This window comes from Molossus molossus, unplaced genomic scaffold (genome assembly GCF_014108415.1).
Source record: "Molossus molossus isolate mMolMol1 unplaced genomic scaffold, mMolMol1.p scaffold_m16_p_11, whole genome shotgun sequence".
NCBI lineage: Eukaryota > Metazoa > Chordata > Mammalia > Chiroptera > Molossidae > Molossus > Molossus molossus.
The window spans coordinates 91,320,163-91,340,268 of NW_023425346.1; the positions used below are offsets into that span (position 1 = coordinate 91,320,163).

Sequence of the window (20,106 nt, forward strand, 5' to 3'; positions counted from 1 at the left end):
GCCACCCCAACAGCCTCCCTGCCCCCCGCCCCCGCCCGGGCCCCGCTCCCCTCCCACCCCCGCCCCCGGCTCTGATTTCTTCTCCCGAGCGAGCTCGGCAGGAGACACAGGCGCTGGCTGCCCCGTCCGCTCTCCGCCTCCGCCGCACCCTCCTCGCCCAGGATGGGCCCCCCCGCCGCCTCCGGAGCCATCGCCTCCTGGCCGCCGCCGCCGGAGACGCATTCGCCCTGAAGCCCGGGCCCCCGCGCGCACCGGCTGGCTCCGCAGCCTCGCCCCCTGCCCGCACCCGCGGGCCGTAGAGCGGTCACGATGCTGCCGCCCGTGCCCTCCCGCCTCGGGCTGCTGCTGCTGCTGCTCCTGTGTCCCGCGCACGTCGGCGGACTGTGGTGGTGAGTGCTGCATCGGGCTGTCCCGGTGCGGCTCCTGACGCTCGAGGGTGGGGACCTCGTGATGGATTGCTCGGAATCGCGGTCCCGCTGCCTCCCGGCTCTACCTGCGCACTGGGGCGGTGCGGGGGAGGTGCGTACCGCTCTCCGGCCGGCCTCCACGCGGGGCATTTCTGAACTGCCACTTAGGCGGCTCTAACCTACCCCAACCCCCGCACATTCTATTGTATTTCCTTCCCCCGTGCCCTACACCCCACATCCTTCCCAGGTTATGAGCTCAGTCCAGGTCACCAAGGAATTGGTGGGTGGATAGGAAAGAGCTACCAGGGAGACAGGAGGAATATCTGTAGTTAGAGATCCGAAGAAAAGAGTTTGCGAAGAGGACTCCGGATTTAGGGGAGGTGGACTGGATTTGGGGGAAAGAAAGGAACAAGGTAGGAAGTTATAGACAGGTGGGGTCAAATGGCTGCCTCTTCCCCGCCCCACTTTGCCCACAAATCTACCCACTTCTCTTGCTGGGTTCCTTCAGTGTGGCAGAAAAGTGACAGAAAGGGAAACTGAGTCAAGACCTTGGCTTTCTCTGTTTCCTCCTCCCCAGGCAAAGAAGAGGAGGAAGGCAGGAAAGGGACACAGGCGCCTGGACCTTGCAGATATGAGGTCAAGCATAAAATAAATGTGCAGCTCAGGAGGTACCGGGAACCGGGGAGGATCCCGTGTAAGGGAGAGAGGCTTGGCCAACCAAGGGATGAAGACCTCTTTCCGGAACTGGCCCTAGCTAGAGCAGACACCTAGGCAGCGAAGGCTGCAGGAACTTTGAGCCTTGGGGGCTGGAGCAGGGGCTAGGAAGGTGGGTGCCGAATCGCGACCATTCGGATATCTGGATCCCGCGGACTTTTTTTCCTTCTGGGTCTCCAGAGCAGCAAAAACCGTCAGGAATAGCTTCAGAGTTTAGAGAGGAGAGACTTGGACAATATTGCTGATGTATCAGCCAATCCTAAGAAGGCAGGGTCTTGTCTATTTGCATATCGCCTTGTCATTGGCTGGATTATCTCCACTCCACTCCTCCCCCCCATCCCGGTATTTGGAAGCAGGGGTGGAGCAGGCAGAACTGTCTCTACTAGGGAGATAGAAAAGAGGATGCCCACACATGGAGCTGCTGGCCGAGATCCCTCTTCCGTGATGCGGGAGAACGTCCCTCAGGGGTGTCAGTGAGGGGGCAAATCGAGGGTGACCCAGGTCCCGGCTAGGCAACATGCATCCTTTGATCCTGGTTCAGCATAATGCAGTAGCAGCTTTGAAATAGACCTGAGATCTAATCTCCATTTGTTAATGACCTTGGGCAAGTCACGTTTTTTCGCTGCTCCTCAACGTCTTAATTGTAAAATAGGGAAACAATACTCCTACCTGGCAGGCTTGGTAGGAGCATTAGGTGGGATGATTTGCAAAATGATCCGACATTGGGAAGTACTCCTTGAGTGTAAATTCCCTCCTCCGAGCCCCAAGTTCTCCTGGCCAAAGACCTCATGGATGTAACGGGGATTCATTTAAGTTTAAAATCCAGGGTGCCAGGCAAAACTTTGTAAAGGGATGTCTCTTTTGCTCTCCAAATCGGAGAGGGTCCCGTGTAAGGGAGGGAGGCTTTCTTTGTTTTTTGTTGTTGTTGTTTGTTTGTTTTATCCTCACCCGAGGACATTCTTTCATTTTTTGTTCAGATAGAGTAGGAGGGGTGGAGGGAGGGAGGGAGAGTGAGAGAGAGAGAGACATCGACATGAAAGTGACACATCGAGTGGCTGCCATCCTCACGACCAACCAGGGCCAGGGACAAACTGCAACCAAGGTACGTGCCCTTAGCGGGAACTGAACCCAGGTCTCTCTGGACCACAGGCCGATGCTCTAACCGCTTAGCCAAACTGGCCAGAGCAAGGGAGGCTTTCTTAACGTTGTCCTTTCTTAGGGCATGGAGGCAGGGGTTTTTCCCTGAGAGTTGCTGCCTTTCCTCTTCTCCCTCTCCATTTGTCCAAATTGATCTTATCTTTCCAATTAAAATGATGCTTCCTCCATGAAGTTGTCCCTCTGTCTCCCCTCCCTTGCCTTCTCTGTGCTCCCAATACACCCCATGCATTGGGCAACTTTGCCAGTTACTGAGGTTCTTTCTCTTTTTAAAAACTTTATTATATATTTTTTTATTGATTTTAGAGAGAGGGGAAGGGAGAGGGAGAGAGAAAAACATCAATGAGAGAGAACATCGATTGGCTGCCTCCTGCATGCTCTCCCTGGGGATTTGGCCTACAACCTGGGCATGTGCCCTGACTGGGAATCGAACTGGCAACCTCTTGGTGCAGATGTCGATGCTCAAACACTGAGCCTTACCGGCTGGGCCAGTTACTGCATTTCAATGACGATCTCCTCTGTGTCTCTTCCCTAATACTGGAAGGCAGAGCCTTGGCCTTTGGGGCTCTAGAGGCTAAAAGCACTGGGGACGATTTTATGGAGTGTTGCTGATTGGTTGATTCACCTTTCTTGGATTTGTATCTGTGGGGGTTCCTTTGTTCAGGACGGGCTGCTGAGTGAGAGCCAAGTCAGCTGGAGGGAGACCCGGTCCCTTGGAGACTGACCCTGAAGCTGAGAAGCAAGGGATGGGGGAGGTGATGAAGAGGGCAGGTGTGGGAGAACACAGAAGCCTTCATGGCCACAGCTGCAGGGTGAGCAGGGTGAAGAGATAGGGGCTGGGGTGATAAAATGTCCAGAGACCGCCTCACTCAGATGCTTTTCAGATAGAACCTACCTCTCCCGCCTGCCTTGGCCCTCTCATTCTCCTCTGTCTGTTTCTGATACTTCATTCCTTTAGTCTGAGCCCAGATTCCCTTTCTCAAGATCTTTGACTCTGTTTGCTTACACTCCTGTTCCCACCACACCCATCATTGCCCTCCAAGATTAGGATTGGGCTAGGGGGCCAGACTCAGCATCCCAGGTGGCCTGAGGCTTTACCCCACCCTCACCCCCCAGCTTCACTTGGCTAGGAGCTTTTTCAAGCTAGGAACTTCCAGGCTGTTCCCTGAGGTCTAGGGCCTACTTACTGGCCTTCTTCTCCCTGCTTCTCAGACAATACTGGCCAGGTCAGGGCTCCAGCAGTGGACTGGCAGGCAACTGGACCTGCAGCAGCCCATCGCAACCCACTCTGACATTCTGGCAGCAGCCATATTAGAAGTAGAGAGGATCCCAGGAACTCCGAATGACAGAACAGTCCTGGTTAGAAAAGGAGGGTCCTGGAGGGGAGTGGCCAAGCCCTGGAGTAGGCTCAGGGACTTGGCTCTAGGTTCCAGAGGTTTCCCTCTCCTCCTTCTTCCCCTGATGCAATTTATGCTTTCTAAACTCTGCCGCCAGGCTCTCTGTCTTTCTCTATCACATCTGTAACCCTATCTTTGCGAATCGCAGAATCCCAGATTCCAGGACATTGGCGAGGCTGTCTTGAGGCCATTTTGTCTAGTCAGTGCTCTGGCCCTAACAGATCCCATGTTGAGAATGAGGCAGAGAGAGAGAGACGCTAGCTTCCTAGTTACCAGCTCCCTTCTACCTGCTCCCTGCTCCTGAATCCTCCCCCCAAAGTTCTTAATGTCTGACCCATCTTTATTTATACCTTGAACTAGTGGGTGTAGAAAATAGCTCATTTCACAGAACAACCAGATCACTCTCCCTTCTCTCTTCCTCTTTCCGCTTTCTGTTTTGTGTTTTCTATGAAAGAAACTAACCCTCCCCTTGTTCCACTGGGAAAAACACCACCCAGTATCCCCCATCTCATCTTGCCTTTCACCCCCTTCCCTTATAGAAACTGAACCAGAGGCCTAAGATAGCTTCATATCTGGCCCCATAGGGAGGCAGGGAAAAGACCAGGCTTCTTTCTGAAACCCAGGTTTTCCAGCCGTGACCCCCACCCCCAACCCCAGGCTGGGCCTGGCCACCCTTTCCCATTCCATCTTTATCTGGGGCCCCTCACCCTATGTGGGCAGTCCAGTCCCTTGCTGATCCCTGCCAAGCTCAGGGTGCGGTAGGGATGGTGGGGATGGGGGTGGGGTGGTCATCCAGTCTCACCCTCCAGGCCTCCCGCCTTGGCAGCTTCCCCTGGAGGAAGACAATGGGGCTGTGAGCAGAAAAGGGCAGGGGCAAAAGGAGGCTGGCTCAGTCTGGGCCAGAGCATGCCCTGAGCCCACCAGAGTCCTGGCACTGTGACACTTCCTGGGGGGGGGGGGGCGGTGCAGCCCCCTCCTGTCCCATTCTCATCAGAAGCCAGAAGTTGGTGAGGGGGGCGTCAGTGAGTGGCTTGATCACTAGGGCTCAGTGAGGGGTATTCGAATGTGTACTTTGAAGAAGAAATGCAGCTGTGGAGAGGATGAGGCCAGGGCGGGGCAGGCAGCCAGGCTGTGGTCAGGCTGGCAGCAGGGCACCCAGCCAGCCGGAGCAGGAGGCACTCAGGGAACACAGAAGCCTGTCCCTGGGGACTGGGTAGGGAGTCCTCCAGCCTGCACCCTCCTTCCTGCTTGCAGTGGGAGGGGAGGAGTCCTTAGGTGCTTCCCCTGGACCTCCTGAGGAGGAGCTGAGGGAGGGAAAGGTTGCTGGGAGGATTCTCCCGTTTCCCACCTGGCCTCTTTGGCTCTTTCCTCCAGCTCTGAGCCCTCCATTTAATTCAGAAATTAGACCGAGAAAAGACACAGAGATCATCTGGCCCCATCTTCTCACTTATAGTAAGAAGTTCAGCAAAGTCCAGGGATAGGAGGTGGCCCAAGGCCACACAAAATGCAGGAGCTGAGGGTTGGAGCTAGGAGTCCACTCCTGCTGAGGCTCTCGCCCCGGGGTGCCAATGGGGGTGGGAGTCAGGAGAGGGGTACTGGGTCTTCCACAGGCTTCTTCTGCTCCCCCATATCCACCCCCAAATGGATGCTCCCCACCTCAGTGTGGGGGAGCAGAAGGCACAGATTGTCCTCAGAGGATCCGGTAGGAGGTTCAATGTGTCTACTCCTTGGCCTTCCACAGCCCTGATTAACAGGAAGCCCTCTTGGATAATGAAGTCCATCAGGGAAGGGAAAGCCCCTGCCTCTCCCAAGAGGAATGGGAAGGAAAGAAGTGTGGGGAGGTGGGAAGGGCAGTGTCCAAGATGGGGCAGAGGGAACCAAATTGGGGGGTGGAATGGGGTGGCTGGTGGGTGGTGGGGAGGCAGGGGTTAATGGAGCTGGGGCATCACTGGCTTTGATGTGGTGGTTGGGGTGGGAGTAGGGACTGGGGGAGGGGGAGCAGTAATTAGGGAGTTAGACAGAGCAGGACAGGACAGGCGGGCGGGCACAGGCCCGGGCCCAGCCGCCTCCGCAGCAGTCAGGCAACATTTTTCTGCCCCTTCTCCACCACCCACCTCCTCCACCCCCGTGCATCCCCCACCCACAGCCCCAGGGTTCAGGGCTCCCTCTGCTGGCTCCTGGAGGTGGGGGTCAGATGCGGGACCTGGGGCGTGTGTGTGGGAAAATAGAGAGCTGGCTATGAGACCTTTCAGAGGAGGCTGGGCATCAAAAGAGTCTGTGATCCCCTTGGCCTCAATAATCCACCCAGGAGTGCTCACTGGGGAAGGGGGTGGGAGTCCTGGAGGGTCCTCTGGTCCATGGGCAGGGCCTGTAGGAGAGGAGACACATGGGTCCGGGCTGAGAAGCGAAAGCTGGAGAAAAGAGCGTTCTCAGGAATCCACAAACGCTGCCTGCGCTCCATTGTTTGCCCTGCACTGTGCAGGCCATGAGATGAATAAGGGTGTCAGTGGCAAGACAAAGAACACTTGTGGAAGCCCACTCTCTGGGCCGCTCTTTTCATATGCCACTTGGGAAGTAGGCAGGTGTTATTATTTGCTTCTATTTCACAGTGGCAGAAACAGGCTCAGAAAGTTGTCTCGTCAGTCATTCAGCAAATAATGAATACCAACTTCATATGCTAGGGATTTGCTCAACATCACAGAACAGGCAAGTAGCAGAGCCCAGATCCAAACCCGTGTCTGCTGGATCCCCAAAACCCTGAGTGTGCTCCGCTACTGACATTATGCTTCCTCGTGAGATCTTTGTCTTTAATGAGTTTCCTATCTAATGGGAGAGATAGACAAGAAAACATGACAAAATAATTATGCCACCAGCAGGATAACAAGCGCACCCCGCCTCACCCCCATGAGTGACAGGTAGAATGATGTAGAGGGAGGTGGTCAGTGAGGAATGGGACCCAGAGGAGGCACCTCAGGGCAAGTGCGATCTAAGGTGAGCTTGGAGAGATGCTGGGTAAGATTTTGAAGATTTAGGGGTAGGGAGGGGCTGACTCTGAATCCAGAAATCTAGTGCTATATTCTGGGATGGCTACAGAGTTATCCAACCCTGCTAGGAGTAAGGGCTGTGTGGGGATTGGCATGCGAGGCCACCTCATGTCTTCTGATACGTTTGTTCATTTGTACAATGGAGGTCAGGTCGGTGGAGCTGGACTACGTGATCTCTGGCATTCTCTTAGGCCCTGTGAATCTGGGAAAGGTAAGTTGATTAGGCCAGAACCCTGGGCCTCCAGGGCAGGATCTACAGATATTGTCAGTAGGAACTGGCTGGCCCCTGAAGCCACCAAGCTCCCTGGGAGTAAGATCTTGGCGCAGGCCAAGTCAGTTAAAATGGCTAACCCTAGGCTTGTCCCTTCTTGTCTGCATACTGATTTCTTTTAAAACTAGCCTCATTGTTTCTATGCTCAGGAATGTCTATTTGATTAGGATCTCAGACCCTACATATTCTTTATTACATATTTCTTACCACTGCTATGCTCCAGTCCCCAAAACATGCAGATGTTCCCAAATGGGCACTGCTTCTATGGGCTAATCCTAGGACGATGCTGACTCAGAGGCACAATGGCAGAGTTCATTCCCTAAGGAAGCAGAAGGGCAGGAAAGAGGGTAAAGGAAGAGGAGAGATGGGGGAGTCATTTTCCGATGTGGAGTTAAGTGTTCAAGTGAGAAGGGGGTATGTGAGCCTTTCATGCCAAGTCCTCATGTTTCTGAGGCCCAGAGAGGGAACTGACTTGCCCAGAGTGGCTGAGCTCACCCAGAGCTGACAGAGACCAGGGTACTGAAGTGAGGCTCGGTGTTTTGCCCAGTATCCCCCTGCCACTCATTTTCTGGCCTTCCCTTTCCTGTGACTTGAGGATGGGAGTGAGGACAGGAGGGCAGGGAGCAAACTGGTCCCTTGGGATTCTGGCTGCTACTACTGCCCATCCCTTCTCCTGGCCAGCTTGTAAACAACTCTAGTTCCCAGGCAGCCAGGGATCCTTCTGAGTCCTCTATCTCTAGTCCCTGGGAAACAGATAAGGTCAAGAGATTTTTGCCTTTCTCCCCTGCATGCCCCCTCCCTCTCCTGCTTTCCTAGGGCAGGAGGAGGGAGAGGAGAGGGATGGGGGCAGAGTAACCTTGGGAAGATAAGGCCAGTTGACCTTGGGAAAGTAGGGAGTTAGCAGAGGGCAGGATTGGGGAGGAGGACTGGAGAACTGAGTAGCACGGCAGGGAGGATGTTGAGTGCACAGAGCCCCAGACTCCTAGGTGGAGTCCTGGACATGTGGGTGACAGGAGAGGACCTGGACAGCCTGAGGAGGCCTGCTTCCCTGCCTCTGAATCCAGTGGGAGAAGTACAATGTTTACAGAAAGTAATTAGGAGTCATGAAAGGACATGTGGACAGGGGCTGGGCTCAAGTGAGGATCTCTCCTTAGATGGCTCATTTATTCATTCAAAAACATGTGTTAAATGGTACTCATGGTAGCATTATAGCAATTGTTCAACATATGCAAATTTTTCATAAAAATTGAGAGGAAATATGAATTAATCACTGAAAAATCTGCCTGGGAAACAGAAGAAAATGACAGTCCTAGCTCTCAAGGTACTTATAGTCTTATCTACTGACCCTACACAACCACACTGGAAGCTGCCTCCAATTCTTTTTGTAATGAGGTGAAATAAGTGGGTGGACGTAGAGATGGATGGATGGATGGATAGATAGATGGATAGAGAGATAGATAGATAGATAGATAGATAGATAGATAGATAGATAGATAGACAGATAGATAATCAGCTCTTGAAGGCCTCTGGGCCACTGGGAACCAGCTTGGTCTGCTCCCCACTGCTCCATCCATCACTTCTCTAGGGTTGGGCAAGGGTGGGGCCGGACCTTTCCAGGCTACAGCTGGAATGCAGTGATGGGCATAGAGGAGGGAAGGACCAGCGATTTTCAACCTTTTTCATCTCATGGCTCACATAAACTAATTACTAAAATTCTGCAGCACACCAAAAAATATACTTTTTGCCAATCTGACACACACACACACAAACCAGGTATAAGTTTGATTCATTCACACCAGATGGCTATTGTGTTGGCTGTTGTCATTTTTCTGTTTGACAATCTAAGGAAAAAGAGGCCCTTGACTAAACAGTCAGGTATTGCATGTTTGAAAAATTCCTGCAGCACATCTGTTGAAAATCCCTGGTCTGGCCTATAAGGTCTCTCCACTGGGGAGAGAACCTTGGCTCTTCGACTACTTTGTTAGGGATGATCACAATGACCTGTAGGGGTGTGTGTGTGTGTGTGTGTGTGGAGACCTTAAAGGCCTGAGCTTACAACCACCTCTTTAAGCATCTCACTCCTCAGTGTTACATTGTGTCTTAAGACCTAAATTCCTCCTGCTGCGATTTAAGCCCATTATATTTCATTGTTGTTGGGCCAGAACATGCCTGGGAATCCTGCAGTTGTGGAGCAAATGGGGACAAGTGGGGGTGGATGTGCACTAAAGCTAAACGGAAAAGAGGCCACCTTGACCTTGGGCACCTGTCTACCACATTTTCCTTCACATTTTCCGTCTCCTGGTGCCACTTCTCTCCCCACCAGTCTCTCTCTGCCCTCTGCTCAAGGGTTTTTGAGTGGCTTCAAATTACCCTCAGTTCCCAAATGCTCAACTCACTCATTCCTACAAGACAAGGACACCAGTTAAGCATTCAAATAAGAGCAATGTGATGAACGCCCTTCCACCCAGGTGTGAATACCCAGCCAAACTAACCTTCACAGGCCTGGTATGGAAACCAGATGGTAACTCTCTGGTCAGAATGAAGCTGGGAATGGAGGGATTTCTGAAAGTGTGTGGAACTTCCCATGAGGTCTTTACTCACCCTGTTAGTGTCCCCCTTCTCCAAGTAGTTATGTCACCCCAGTGCAAAGGGCTTGGCTTGCTGCCGTCCTGCTTTGGGAAGTACACAGTTCCTGGAGCAGGAGGGGGTCACTGTCACCTGCTTCACAGTGCTTCAGAGACTCAGTCCCCAGGTCCTTCCTCCTGCTCTCCAGTTCAGGGAAACAGAGGGTCTCAGGGTGGGAGGGCCCACCTTAGAGATCAAAGCCCATCCTTCCCATTTTACAGAAGGAGAAACTTGGGCTAAAGAGGGTGTGAGTTTTCTCAGAGGCTCCATCCCCCAGCCATTTTAAAATTGATGGCTTTCTATATCCCTTGGAATTGCCCAAGCTTTTCTACATCAGGGCTGTTCAGCTGACACATATCCAGCTTGTGGTCCACTAAGACCAAATCTTTTTCTAAATACCATTTTCTTTAGTATCTATACATATTTTCTTCTTTTTTTTACTCCTCACCTGAGAATATTTTTCTATTTATCTTCAGATAAAGTGGGAGGGAGAGAGAGGGAGAGAAAGAGAAACATCGACGTGAGAGAGAGACACATCGACTGGCTGCCTTCCACACAACCCTGACTAGGGCCGGAGACGAACTGCAACCCAAGTACATGCCCTTGAACCCACAATGGTCCATGGGCCAATGCCCTACCGCTGAGCCAAACTGGCCAGGGCTCTTTACATAATTTCTTTGACAACCTTCTTCTTCTTCTTCTTTTTTTTTTTTCTTTATTGATTTTAGAGAGAGGAAAGGAGAGGGAGAGAGAGGTAGAAACATGAATGAGAGAGAACATCGATTGGCCGCCTCCTGCATGCCCCCAACTGGGGATTTGACCCACCACTTGGTCATGTGCCCTGACTGGGAGTTGAACCGGTGACCTCTTGGTGCATGGGTCGATGCTCAACCACTGAGCTACACCGGCCAGGCATTAACAACCTTCTTTATCTTCCTTCTGTTAATTTTCTTCCTGTCTGCCTTTTGGGTGAGGCCTGTTGAATTTTAGTCTTGGCCTACCTGGTGACCTGCCTTCACCTTGAGTCAAAATCATATAAAGATGTATTAGTAAAGATGTGCTTAGAAGGATTAAGATTGAATCCTTGCTTTATAGTGATTTCAGTCTAGATTCTAGTTAAAAGGGAACACATACATGGATGGAATGGTAAGAGAGCCAGATAGGAGAATCTCAATCTTAGTTGGCGATGGTGGGAAGCATATCCCAGTTCCTAGCTGTGGGCTGAGCGGGATTGGTCTCCCTCTGTCACCCCCAACCCTTCAAGTTACACCCCTGACCTGCTGTGTTTTGCTTCCCAGGGCAGTGGGCAGCCCCTTGGTCATGGACCCTACCAGTATCTGCAGGAAGGCACGAAGGCTGGCAGGGCGGCAGGCTGAGCTGTGCCAGGAGGAGCCCGAAGTGGTGGCTGAGCTAGCACGGGGTGCCCGGCTCGGGGTTCGAGAATGCCAGTTCCAGTTCCGTTTCCGCCGCTGGAACTGCTCCAGCCACAGCAAGGCCTTTGGGCGCATCCTGCAGCAGGGTCAGTGTGAGAAGGGGACCTGGGGGCTCAGAGGAGTGGGGGGAGGTTTGGGGAGGCTGCCTGAGCCCCACCTCTCCAATGGATCTTTGGGCACTCTGCCCTCACCCTGTCTCCCAGCTTCCCCCACACACCTCACTGCCCCCACCACTACAGTCCCCCAGGACTCAGCTTTGATGCCCTGCTGACTGCCCCTCCCTGTCCCCACAGATATCCGGGAGACGGCCTTTGTCTTTGCCATCACAGCTGCGGGCGCCAGCCACGCAGTCACACAGGCCTGCTCCATGGGTGAGCTGCTGCAGTGTGGCTGCCAGGCGCCCCGCAGGCGGGCCCCACCGCGACCTCCCGGCTTGCCAGGCACCCTTGGGCCCCCTGGCCTCGTGGGCTCCCCAGAGGGCAGTGCAGCCTGGGAATGGGGAGGCTGCGGGGATGATGTGGACTTTGGGGATGAGAAGTCCAGGCTCTTTATGGACGCCAGGCACAAGCGGGGAAGTGGAGACATCAGAGCATTGGTGCAACTTCACAACAATGAGGCGGGCCGACTGGTGAGTATGGGCAGGGATGTGTACGAGTGTGTGTGCACGAGTGTGGAAATGCATGTCTGTGTCAGTGGATGTGGGAGAGTTGTGGGAGTAGGCATGTGGATGTGGGAGAGTGCGGTGTATGCGCAGGAGCAGAGCGCACTTGTGGAAGTAAGTGTGTGAAGGTGAGGCTGTGAGAGAGGGTGTGTATGTGCAGGAGTAAGTTAATGTGTGGGGTAGCCATCATGGAAGTGGGGGCTACTTGGGAAGATTGGCTGAGGACCTGGAGGGGCATGTGGGAGGTGAGGTGACCAGCATAGGAGATGGAGTCACTTGGGGGGCCTGGGACGGGGTAGAGAGAGGTCACCCAGGGAAGAGAACTTGGTTGGGGTTTTTAGGGACCCCAGGTAGAGAGGGTATAGGTATACCTCTGAGGCTGGACAGGTGGGGCAAAGTTTGGGGTGGGTAGAGATGTGGCCACCAGGGCAAGTACAGAGGGTGGAGACAAAGGCTGGGGATGAAAGGAAGAACAGAGCTGGGGCAAAGTTATGGGGTTTCGAGGGAGAGGAGCCAGGAGATGTGAGGGAGGCTAGAAAGAGGTTAGAACAGGCCCAAGAGGCAATGGGCTAGATCCTGGTGGAGGCAGGAGGCGGGTCAGGCAGAGGCCAGGAAAGATGTGACTGAATCTGGACTCTTGGCAACCCCAGCAATCCCAGACCAGGCCCTGCCCAGAACCCTGGCCGCCTCTCCCTCCCCTCTGCAATGAGGAGGCCCCAGGAGCTCCTATTTAGAGACAAGAAGCTGCCTGGGTCAGGTGTTTCCAGGGGCCAGGAGAGAGCCTGGGAGAGGGAGGGGGGGACACAAATATCTGTAGATCAGATTGGCCTCTGGACACTCAACTTCCAGAGATGATCTTCCTCAGTCATTTGACCCCATAAATCTCTAGCAAGGTTGTGACTCTTAGCCACAAATGGCAAATATAGGGCAGGACTCCTGGGTTCCAGTTTTCAGTAGTGCATCCGCAGTGGGCCCTATGCCTCAGTTCTAGGGTGCTCTTAGGGGCATCCCCACACACATCCTGTGTCCTCTAGAATTTGGGCCTGAGGCACTGGGCAGGGGGTAAGAGGGGCCCAGAGAGGAATGTCCTGACAGGCCCACATACCTGTCAGAGAGTGTTGGGGAGGGGTGGTGGAGGCAGCCGCCCAAGGAGTGGGCTATGCCTCTCTGCTCACCCCTGCCTGGGGCCTTGAGGGTTGGCAGGAGGGAAAAGGTGACAGCTACCACTGCCTCACCCCCTCCTCCAGAGAGACTCACCCGCGGCTGTCCATTCTACTCTCTCCCCACTCACCGGCTTTGGATCTCGGGATCTCTGCGCCACATTCTATCCCCCACTTCTCCTATTTCTTCATCATTATTCTTACCCTCTGCTTGGGACTGTTGCTTCCTTTATTTCCTCCTCCTCACCTTGCGTTCTCCTTTTTGTTTGTTTGTTTGTTTGTTTGTTTGTTTGTCTTGTTCTGCTCTTTCTTCTGTCCACCCACCCCCTTATTTTTTGTCTCTGTCCTCTGGGCCTCTTTGCGCCCCACATCCGTCTCCATCCGCCTGTTCCTCTGCTTCCCGCAGGCCGTGCGGAGCCATACGCGCACCGAGTGCAAGTGCCACGGGCTGTCGGGTTCGTGCGCTCTGCGCACCTGCTGGCAGAAGCTGCCCCCGTTCCGCGAGGTGGGCGCGGAGCTGCTCGAGCGCTTCCACGGCGCCTCGCGCGTCATGGGCACCAACGATGGCAAGGCTCTGCTGCCCGCCGTCCGCAGTCTCAAGCCGCCCAGCCGCGCTGACCTACTCTACGTCGCTGACTCGCCCGATTTCTGCGCCCCCAACAGGCGCACAGGCTCTCCCGGCACGCGCGGCCGCACCTGTAATAGCAGTGCCCTGGACCTCAGCGGCTGCGACCTGCTGTGCTGCGGCCGCGGGCACCGCCAGGAGAGCGTGCAGCTCGAAGAGAACTGCCTGTGCCGCTTCCACTGGTGCTGCGTAGTGCAGTGCCACCAATGCCTCGTGCGCAAGGAGCTCAGCCTCTGCCTCTGACCCGCCGCGGGGCTCTCCAGACTGCGCACACAGCCGCCTCTCGGTACCTGTGTGACCTCTGGGCTCCAGCAGGGGGAGCTGCACTGGCCCAGCTTACCCTTGCAAAAGTCCATCTCCCGGGCCTCTGGAAACCGAGGCGGGGAAGCTGAAGATAACGAGCGCCGCGCGCCGGGGAAGGCCCAGGACTTCGGAGGGATTCCCCCAAGAGGTGCTTTAAGGGGTTCTGGGGGAGACTATACGCTCTAGGGAGTTCTCTAGTTCTCTCTCCTTGGCCCCCAGATGGAAACCAAAGAGCTCTTCTCTAGGCCTCTGGATGTGGGGCTCCTCAGAACTGCTGGCCATGTGTTGGGTGGGTGGGTTTAGTATCAATAAAGATATTTAAACCAATAGGACTGGGCCCACAGTTTGGGAGGGGGGCTGATCTCCTGTGGGTTGTCATGAGGCCAGGCTCTGGAAGGAGTGTCTAAAGGGAGATGGTTTGGGTAGAAGTAGCAATTCGGAGCTCCTCAGTCTGGACACCCCCCCCCCCCATGGGACTGGGCTCTCCCGGCAACCATGGTGAAGAGTGCCAAATCTCCACTTGGCATTCTTGTTCACTCATGTCACACATCTAGGGCCTGGATCTACAAGCTGGGGAAGAAGTAGCAGTCCCTCTTTAAAGGAACAGACTCGTGAGAGGGTCTGGGGAAAGTGGACTGGAAGCACCTGCTGGTGTAAGCTCTCCTCCCGCTCGTCAGAATCCTAGAGGGTGTGACACCTTTATCCGCCCTCCTGTTTCTGTGATCCCTGGGGGATTTGTGGGTAGACTTTTAGGGCCACCCAAGCCCATAGGATTAAAGCACTTTATGAACTGTAGAATGTGATGAAATATGTTATTAGTAACATCAGACTTGACATTGAAACTAACTTCACCCCCATTAACATTGAAACGACTGCTCAGAACAGCATTTCTAATTACACTTAGAGGCAGATGAAGAAAAGTTGTTCCAAGGTTTCTCCTAGCATCCAACTACATTTTCTTCCTTCTTATTCTTTCCAGGGAAGCGGGTGGTGAGTGTGGAGGGAAGAGAGGAAGGGCTTGGGGATCTGGGTTCTCCAGCGCTGAACCTCATGCCCCCATCTTCCTCCAGAGAGAGTGGGGGAGGGAACTGCCAACGGGCTGGGCTTCAAAGCCCCCAATTTTCTCATAGTTTAAATACTGTAGATGCCCCCATCAAGGTATGTAGAGCAAAGCAAGAGCTTGGGGTCTGAAGCTGCTGTTGCTGCTGCTGCTGCTGCTGCTTAGAAGTTACAGTATACATCATTTGAGTCTCAGTTTCTTTACCTATATAATGGGAATATCGTCCTGTTTCATTTATTCATTGCTGCATAACAAACAACCCCAATGTAACTACTCATGATCCTTTTGGTTAGGAATTTGTCAAAACTCAGCTGATGGTTCTACTTCTTATGGCAGAACTATTGGCTGTGGTTATTCACTTGGCTGTACTCCACTGGTGGCTGGGCTGGGCTGGGCACTCCAAGAGGCTTCAGTTATATATGTCTACTGCCTCAGAGCTTTTCCAGTGGTCTCCTTCTCTCCATGTGCCTAGCTTGGGCTTCCTTACAGCATGATGGTCTCAGTGTAGTGGGACTTCTTACATAAGGCTGGCTTTTGAAATAGACTGTGACAACTGGGAGGCAGAAGCTTCCAGTCTCTTCTTTAATTCCAGCCTTGGAAGTTTGCACAGCGTTGCTGTCATTCTCTGTTGGTCGATACAAGTCACAGAAGCAGCCAAAATTCAAGGGAAGGAGAAATAGATCCCACGTCTCAATGGGAGAGTGGCAAAGGATTTGAAGTCATTGTAATCCATCCCATGTCCTCATAGAATTGTGGAGAGGATATTTTTGAACTATGAAAAGCATTCAGCTCAGCATTTGACATAAAAATTTGTGTCAGATTTATGCTTAATAAATAGTAGTTACTATGAGAATGGGGATAGAAAGCTGATTTGTTGTTGTTTTTTTGCAGGTATTAGGCAGGCCCTGATTGCAAATAAAGATACCCAACTCAGATTAACTTGGTCCAAAGCAAATTAATGAATGGGTCTTATACTTGGGAAGACCAGGGATAAAAGTGAATTCGGGTACAGCTGAACCCAGGGGCCCAAAGGATGCCATAAGTCTCTCTCTTTTTAAAGCATTTATTTATTTTTCTTTTCTCCTCCCTCCCTCCCTTCCTCTCTCCCTCCCTCCCTCCCTCCCTCCCTCCCTTCCTCCCTCCCTCCTTCCCTTCTTCTCCTCCTCCTTCTTTTAGATAGAGTGGGAGGGAGAGAGAGAGAGAAAAAAACATTGATGTGAGAGAGACATCTATTGTTTGCCTCCCCTGCGACCCCAGACCCCAGCGGGGCTGGGTATTGAAACTGCAACTCAGGTACATGCCCTTAAAAGGTAATTGAACTCCCACCCTTTGGTCCCTGGGCTGACACTCCAGCTGCTGAGCCAAACTGGACAGGGCTCATAAGTCTCTTTTCCTAGCCCCCCCCCCATCTATTGTTTTTGCTTATCTGTCTCTCTTCTCATGCCATCCTCATTTTCTCCTGCTGCAGATAGACTTTCTCTAAATAGCAGCTCTGTGCCTACATTCTTAGAGCTAGTGATCCCCCCCCCAAAAAAAGGTCTTCCCAGCAGAAGTCCTGACAAAGACCCTGATTGAGTCAGCTTGGGTCACTTGTCTATTCTTGAACCAATAACAGTGTCCAGGGAGATGTACTACTACGACTGGGATTGTTAGCACGCCCCCCACCCAAGACCACAGGGAATAGGGGCACAGGGAAGACAGCAGAGTTCTTCAAATGAAACAGAAGGAAAGTGAACCCATCCAGGACGTGACAGACCCTAACCATGGCTTCCAGTGCATCTGTCCTCTCCCCACAATGCCCGCCCATCCACATCTATGACCCAGCCTGGTTCAGCCCTCAAGGTTCAGTTTGGGGCCCCAGAGTGTGGCATGTATGGAAAGGGTTATAGGCTGCTGTAGGAAGGAAAGGGCATCTGGGTTTTTCTTCCGGTTTCTCCTGGCCCCCTCAGGTTATGTGCCTGGGCTTCAGGGAAGTGTCATAGAGAATTTGGATTCAGAACTTCTCAACCCAAGCAGGCTTGGATAACTTACCAAGGGAAGAGAGTGGAACTGGCACTGTGGGCCACATGGAGGTGAAATGAGGCTCCCTACAGAGTCTATATTCACATCTCTGCCTTCCCCAGAGCTCTGCCATGGGTACAATGCTTGAAAAATAATCTTCTGTACTTCTCTCAGCGACCACCAGAGGGTGCACAGAACCTAGTTTCCCTATTTAAAGGCACTAACAGAACCTGCAGGACCTTTGGGAAACTCTGAGTGGTCGGCAGGAGAGGGTAGGATGAAAGAAAGCAAAGAGACCCACAGACAGCTTGGATTCCAGACTGTCTTGGATGCCTGCCTCCTCGTCTTTCCTTCCAGATCCAGTGGGTGGAGGGTGGACAGTGTATGGGTGGGTTATACTGGACATTCTCCATGACGCCAGAGAGGGAAACAAGCAGTGGCATGAACTGATACCAACCCAAGCAGGTAAAAAGGAAGTAGCAAGATACTGTGGAAACAAAAAAAAGCCTACTTTGCTAGCTCGACCTCAATCACGTCTGATAATCTCTCTGAGCCTCCGTTTTCCCATCATGAAATGGGGGTGCCTAATAGCTTGTTGGTACATTGTAAGAGTACACTGCAATCTTTAAACTTCTAGTCACTTTTTGGTGTTCCATCTTCTGTGACCAAGCCCAGCAGGAGTCTGAGAACTGCCATCCGTAAAGGGTGAGAGTAATGGCTCAAGAGGAACTATTTTGACCATTATCCTGGTCCTTTTTATGCTCAGACATGGCTCTGTGCTCGTGCACTGCTGCCTGGGAATGGGGCTGGAAGCAGAGCTCAGAAATGCCACATCATACCACCCGCCTTGCTGACCCAGTTGCTCAGCCCCAGGCACAATCTAAGCCACCAAGGTTCCTGCTGGCTGAGTGATGGAGGACATGTGGAATCAAGGAGATGGGGGAAGATCACAGAGTTGCCCCAGATGTGTGCATGACCATATCAGAAACAGCTGGAATGCAGGGAGATGGGTGGGGAAGCCGGCTGGAAAGGCCAGGATCAACCAGAGGCTGAGAACTCAAGAAACATTTCCCCTTCCTTTCTGTGACCAAACAAATGAGGTGTTTGGGAGACTGAAGCAGCAGGCTATGCTCCCTGACCTTGCTGAGGGCGGTGGTCCCTGAGACCCAGACAATAGGACAAAGAGCTCCCTTATCAGTCTGGAGCTCCTTCCCTCTCTTCTTCACCAAGACAAACTTCTCTGGCGGAGCATCATGATGGAGGGTCCCACCTGTTCTCACCCTGGCGCCTCCTCGGCCCTCCCTTTCCTGCAACCTTCTCCAGAGCCACCACAGCTGGAACCATTCTCAGAGCTGCCTTTCAGCCCTGGTGCTCCCCCACCCCCAGTGGCCCCTGTAATTGTGGTCTCAGGCTGCGGCTGCGGGGGCTGGGGCTGGGCTGAGAGCCAGAGCCCAGGGCAGGGCCAGGGCGGGGCCTAGAGGCTGCCCATGGTGTGGGTCATATGGGGCTGGGGCAGACACTTTTTCTGGGCTTCATCTGCACATAAGCCGAGGCCCTGTGCCTACATATGCCCTCTCCTCCCTGAACTGTGGAGAGGTGCCCCAGGCCTGTGTGCTTGTAAACCCTCATGACATCAGGCCAGAACCATGCCCTAGTGCCAGCAAGGCTTGGGCATCATTATTTGCCTCCTGGGGTTTTCAAACCAAGGATCTTCCCCCTCTCCTGTACTCGTCTGTAGTTCATGAACAGTAGAGGGTGGGAGAGCTAAGAGACCCTCTCTCATTAGAGGGCGGCCGCAGAAAAAAAATTCAGCCACTCAAGCAGTGTTTCCCAAATGTGGTCCTCACAAAAATCACTTGGGATATTGATTAGAAATGCAGATGCCCAGGCCTTGCCCCTAGAAATGATAATTCAGCTGCTTGGGGCTGGAAATTGTATTTCCCACAATGGCCCACCCCAGGAGATACACATGATGCATGGACAGAGGGAAATGCTAGTGTGAGCACTAGACAAGGAGTAAGGAGGATTGGGAACCCATTCAGGGTGTCACATTCCTAATTGAGTGTGTTCCTAATCCTTTCTGGGCCTCAGTTTCCCCAACAGCCAATGGGAGCATAACTCTCCAGCCTGGTTTGCCCCTGCTGGTGCCCTCTCCCATCCTGGGTTCATGCCTCCTTCCTGTGTTGAGTCTGGTCTTGCCCTGTCCCTCCCAATACCCTTCCCAAACTCTAGTCCCAAACTCCCTGTGCCTGCAGCATGGAGGGAGAGGGAAGAACAGAGGGCTGCTGGGGTCAAACAAGGCTCTGGCTGACGCAGATTTCTTTCTGCCCCTGGCTGTTTTCCTGCTGTCCAGCTAGACTTCTCCCCCCTCCCCACACTACTCCCCCCCCACCCCCAGCAGCCTCAAGCCCTTAATTCCTGACAGCTGCAGTGGCTGCCGGCAGAGATGGGGGAGGGAGGAGGAGTATGTTGTCAGCCTGCTGTTGCTCAGGCTGTCTCCACCACCTGACAGTCTGGGGACAGAGAAGGCCCCACCCCTCTCCTCCAATTCCTCAGGGATGGCCAATTCCAGGAAAGGGCCTCTTTTGTCTCTGAGCCCAGAGGTTCAGGTAGTTTATCCTTAAACCAGTAAGGGCTCTCTTCCGAGGGGGGTGGGACAGAGAGAGAGAGAGAGAGAGAGAGAGAGGGCTCGAGTAAGCTCCAGCAGTGAGGTTGGGAGGGAGGTGTGTATATATAGTGGGAGGCTTGTGCCCATTTTATAGAAGAGTATGCTAAGGCCACAGTGGGAGTAGGATTCACTATCAGAGCACAGATTAGAACCAGAACCAGAAGTTGAAGCCTCTGTCCCAAACTCTGGCTCTTGGTCCCTTGCCTGGGTCCAGTACATTCACCCCACATTGAGGTGAGCTCAGTGTTCACCTGTGGAGGGAGGACAGGAAGGGATCTCAGAGAGGAGTGGGCCTGAGCCAGGAGGCTGGTGTTGGGGAGCTCCCAGAGGGCCAAGTACAGGTGGCAGGGCCAGGCGAAGACCTGGAGCCTCCACAGGCAGGCCCTTAGCAAGCAGTACTCAGTGTTGGGCAGTTGCTGCTGTGCTCAGGATCAAGTGAACTGGGTTTGGTTTCAGCTCTTCCACCTACTTGCTGTGTGACCTTAAGTAAGTCACAACCCTCTCTGAGACTCATATTTTCTTGTGAAATAAAAGAAGGTGAAATAAGGTGACCTCAAAGCACACTTTTAGGATTTAAAGGCC

General features: G+C 53.2%; 1 protein-coding gene across 1 annotated transcript; it reads left to right on the forward strand.

Annotated features, from left to right (window-relative positions):
• The first annotated feature begins 309 nt into the window (after positions 1-309).
• WNT6 (Wnt family member 6) lies at positions 310-14,033 on the forward strand. The gene is made up of 4 exons (XM_036254802.1): positions 310-389; positions 10,912-11,132; positions 11,340-11,674; positions 13,274-14,033. Exons 1-4 carry the CDS (start codon positions 310-312, stop codon positions 13,733-13,735), a joined length of 1,098 nt encoding a protein of 365 aa, XP_036110695.1. The 3' UTR covers positions 13,736-14,033.
• The last annotated feature ends 6,073 nt before the right edge of the window (positions 14,034-20,106 follow it).

Excerpts from the sequence above, each read along its gene's own strand:
- WNT6 (XM_036254802.1), top strand. The coding sequence starts at position 310 with ATGCTGCCGCCCGTGCCCTCCCGCCTCGGGCTGCTGCTGCTGCTGCTC. Across the intron at positions 390-10,911 it reads CACGTCGGCGGACTGTGGTG|GGCAGTGGGCAGCCCCTTGG; the intron begins GTGAGTGCTGCA and ends TTTGCTTCCCAG. Across the intron at positions 11,133-11,339 it reads TGGGCGCATCCTGCAGCAGG|ATATCCGGGAGACGGCCTTT; the intron begins GTCAGTGTGAGA and ends CTGTCCCCACAG.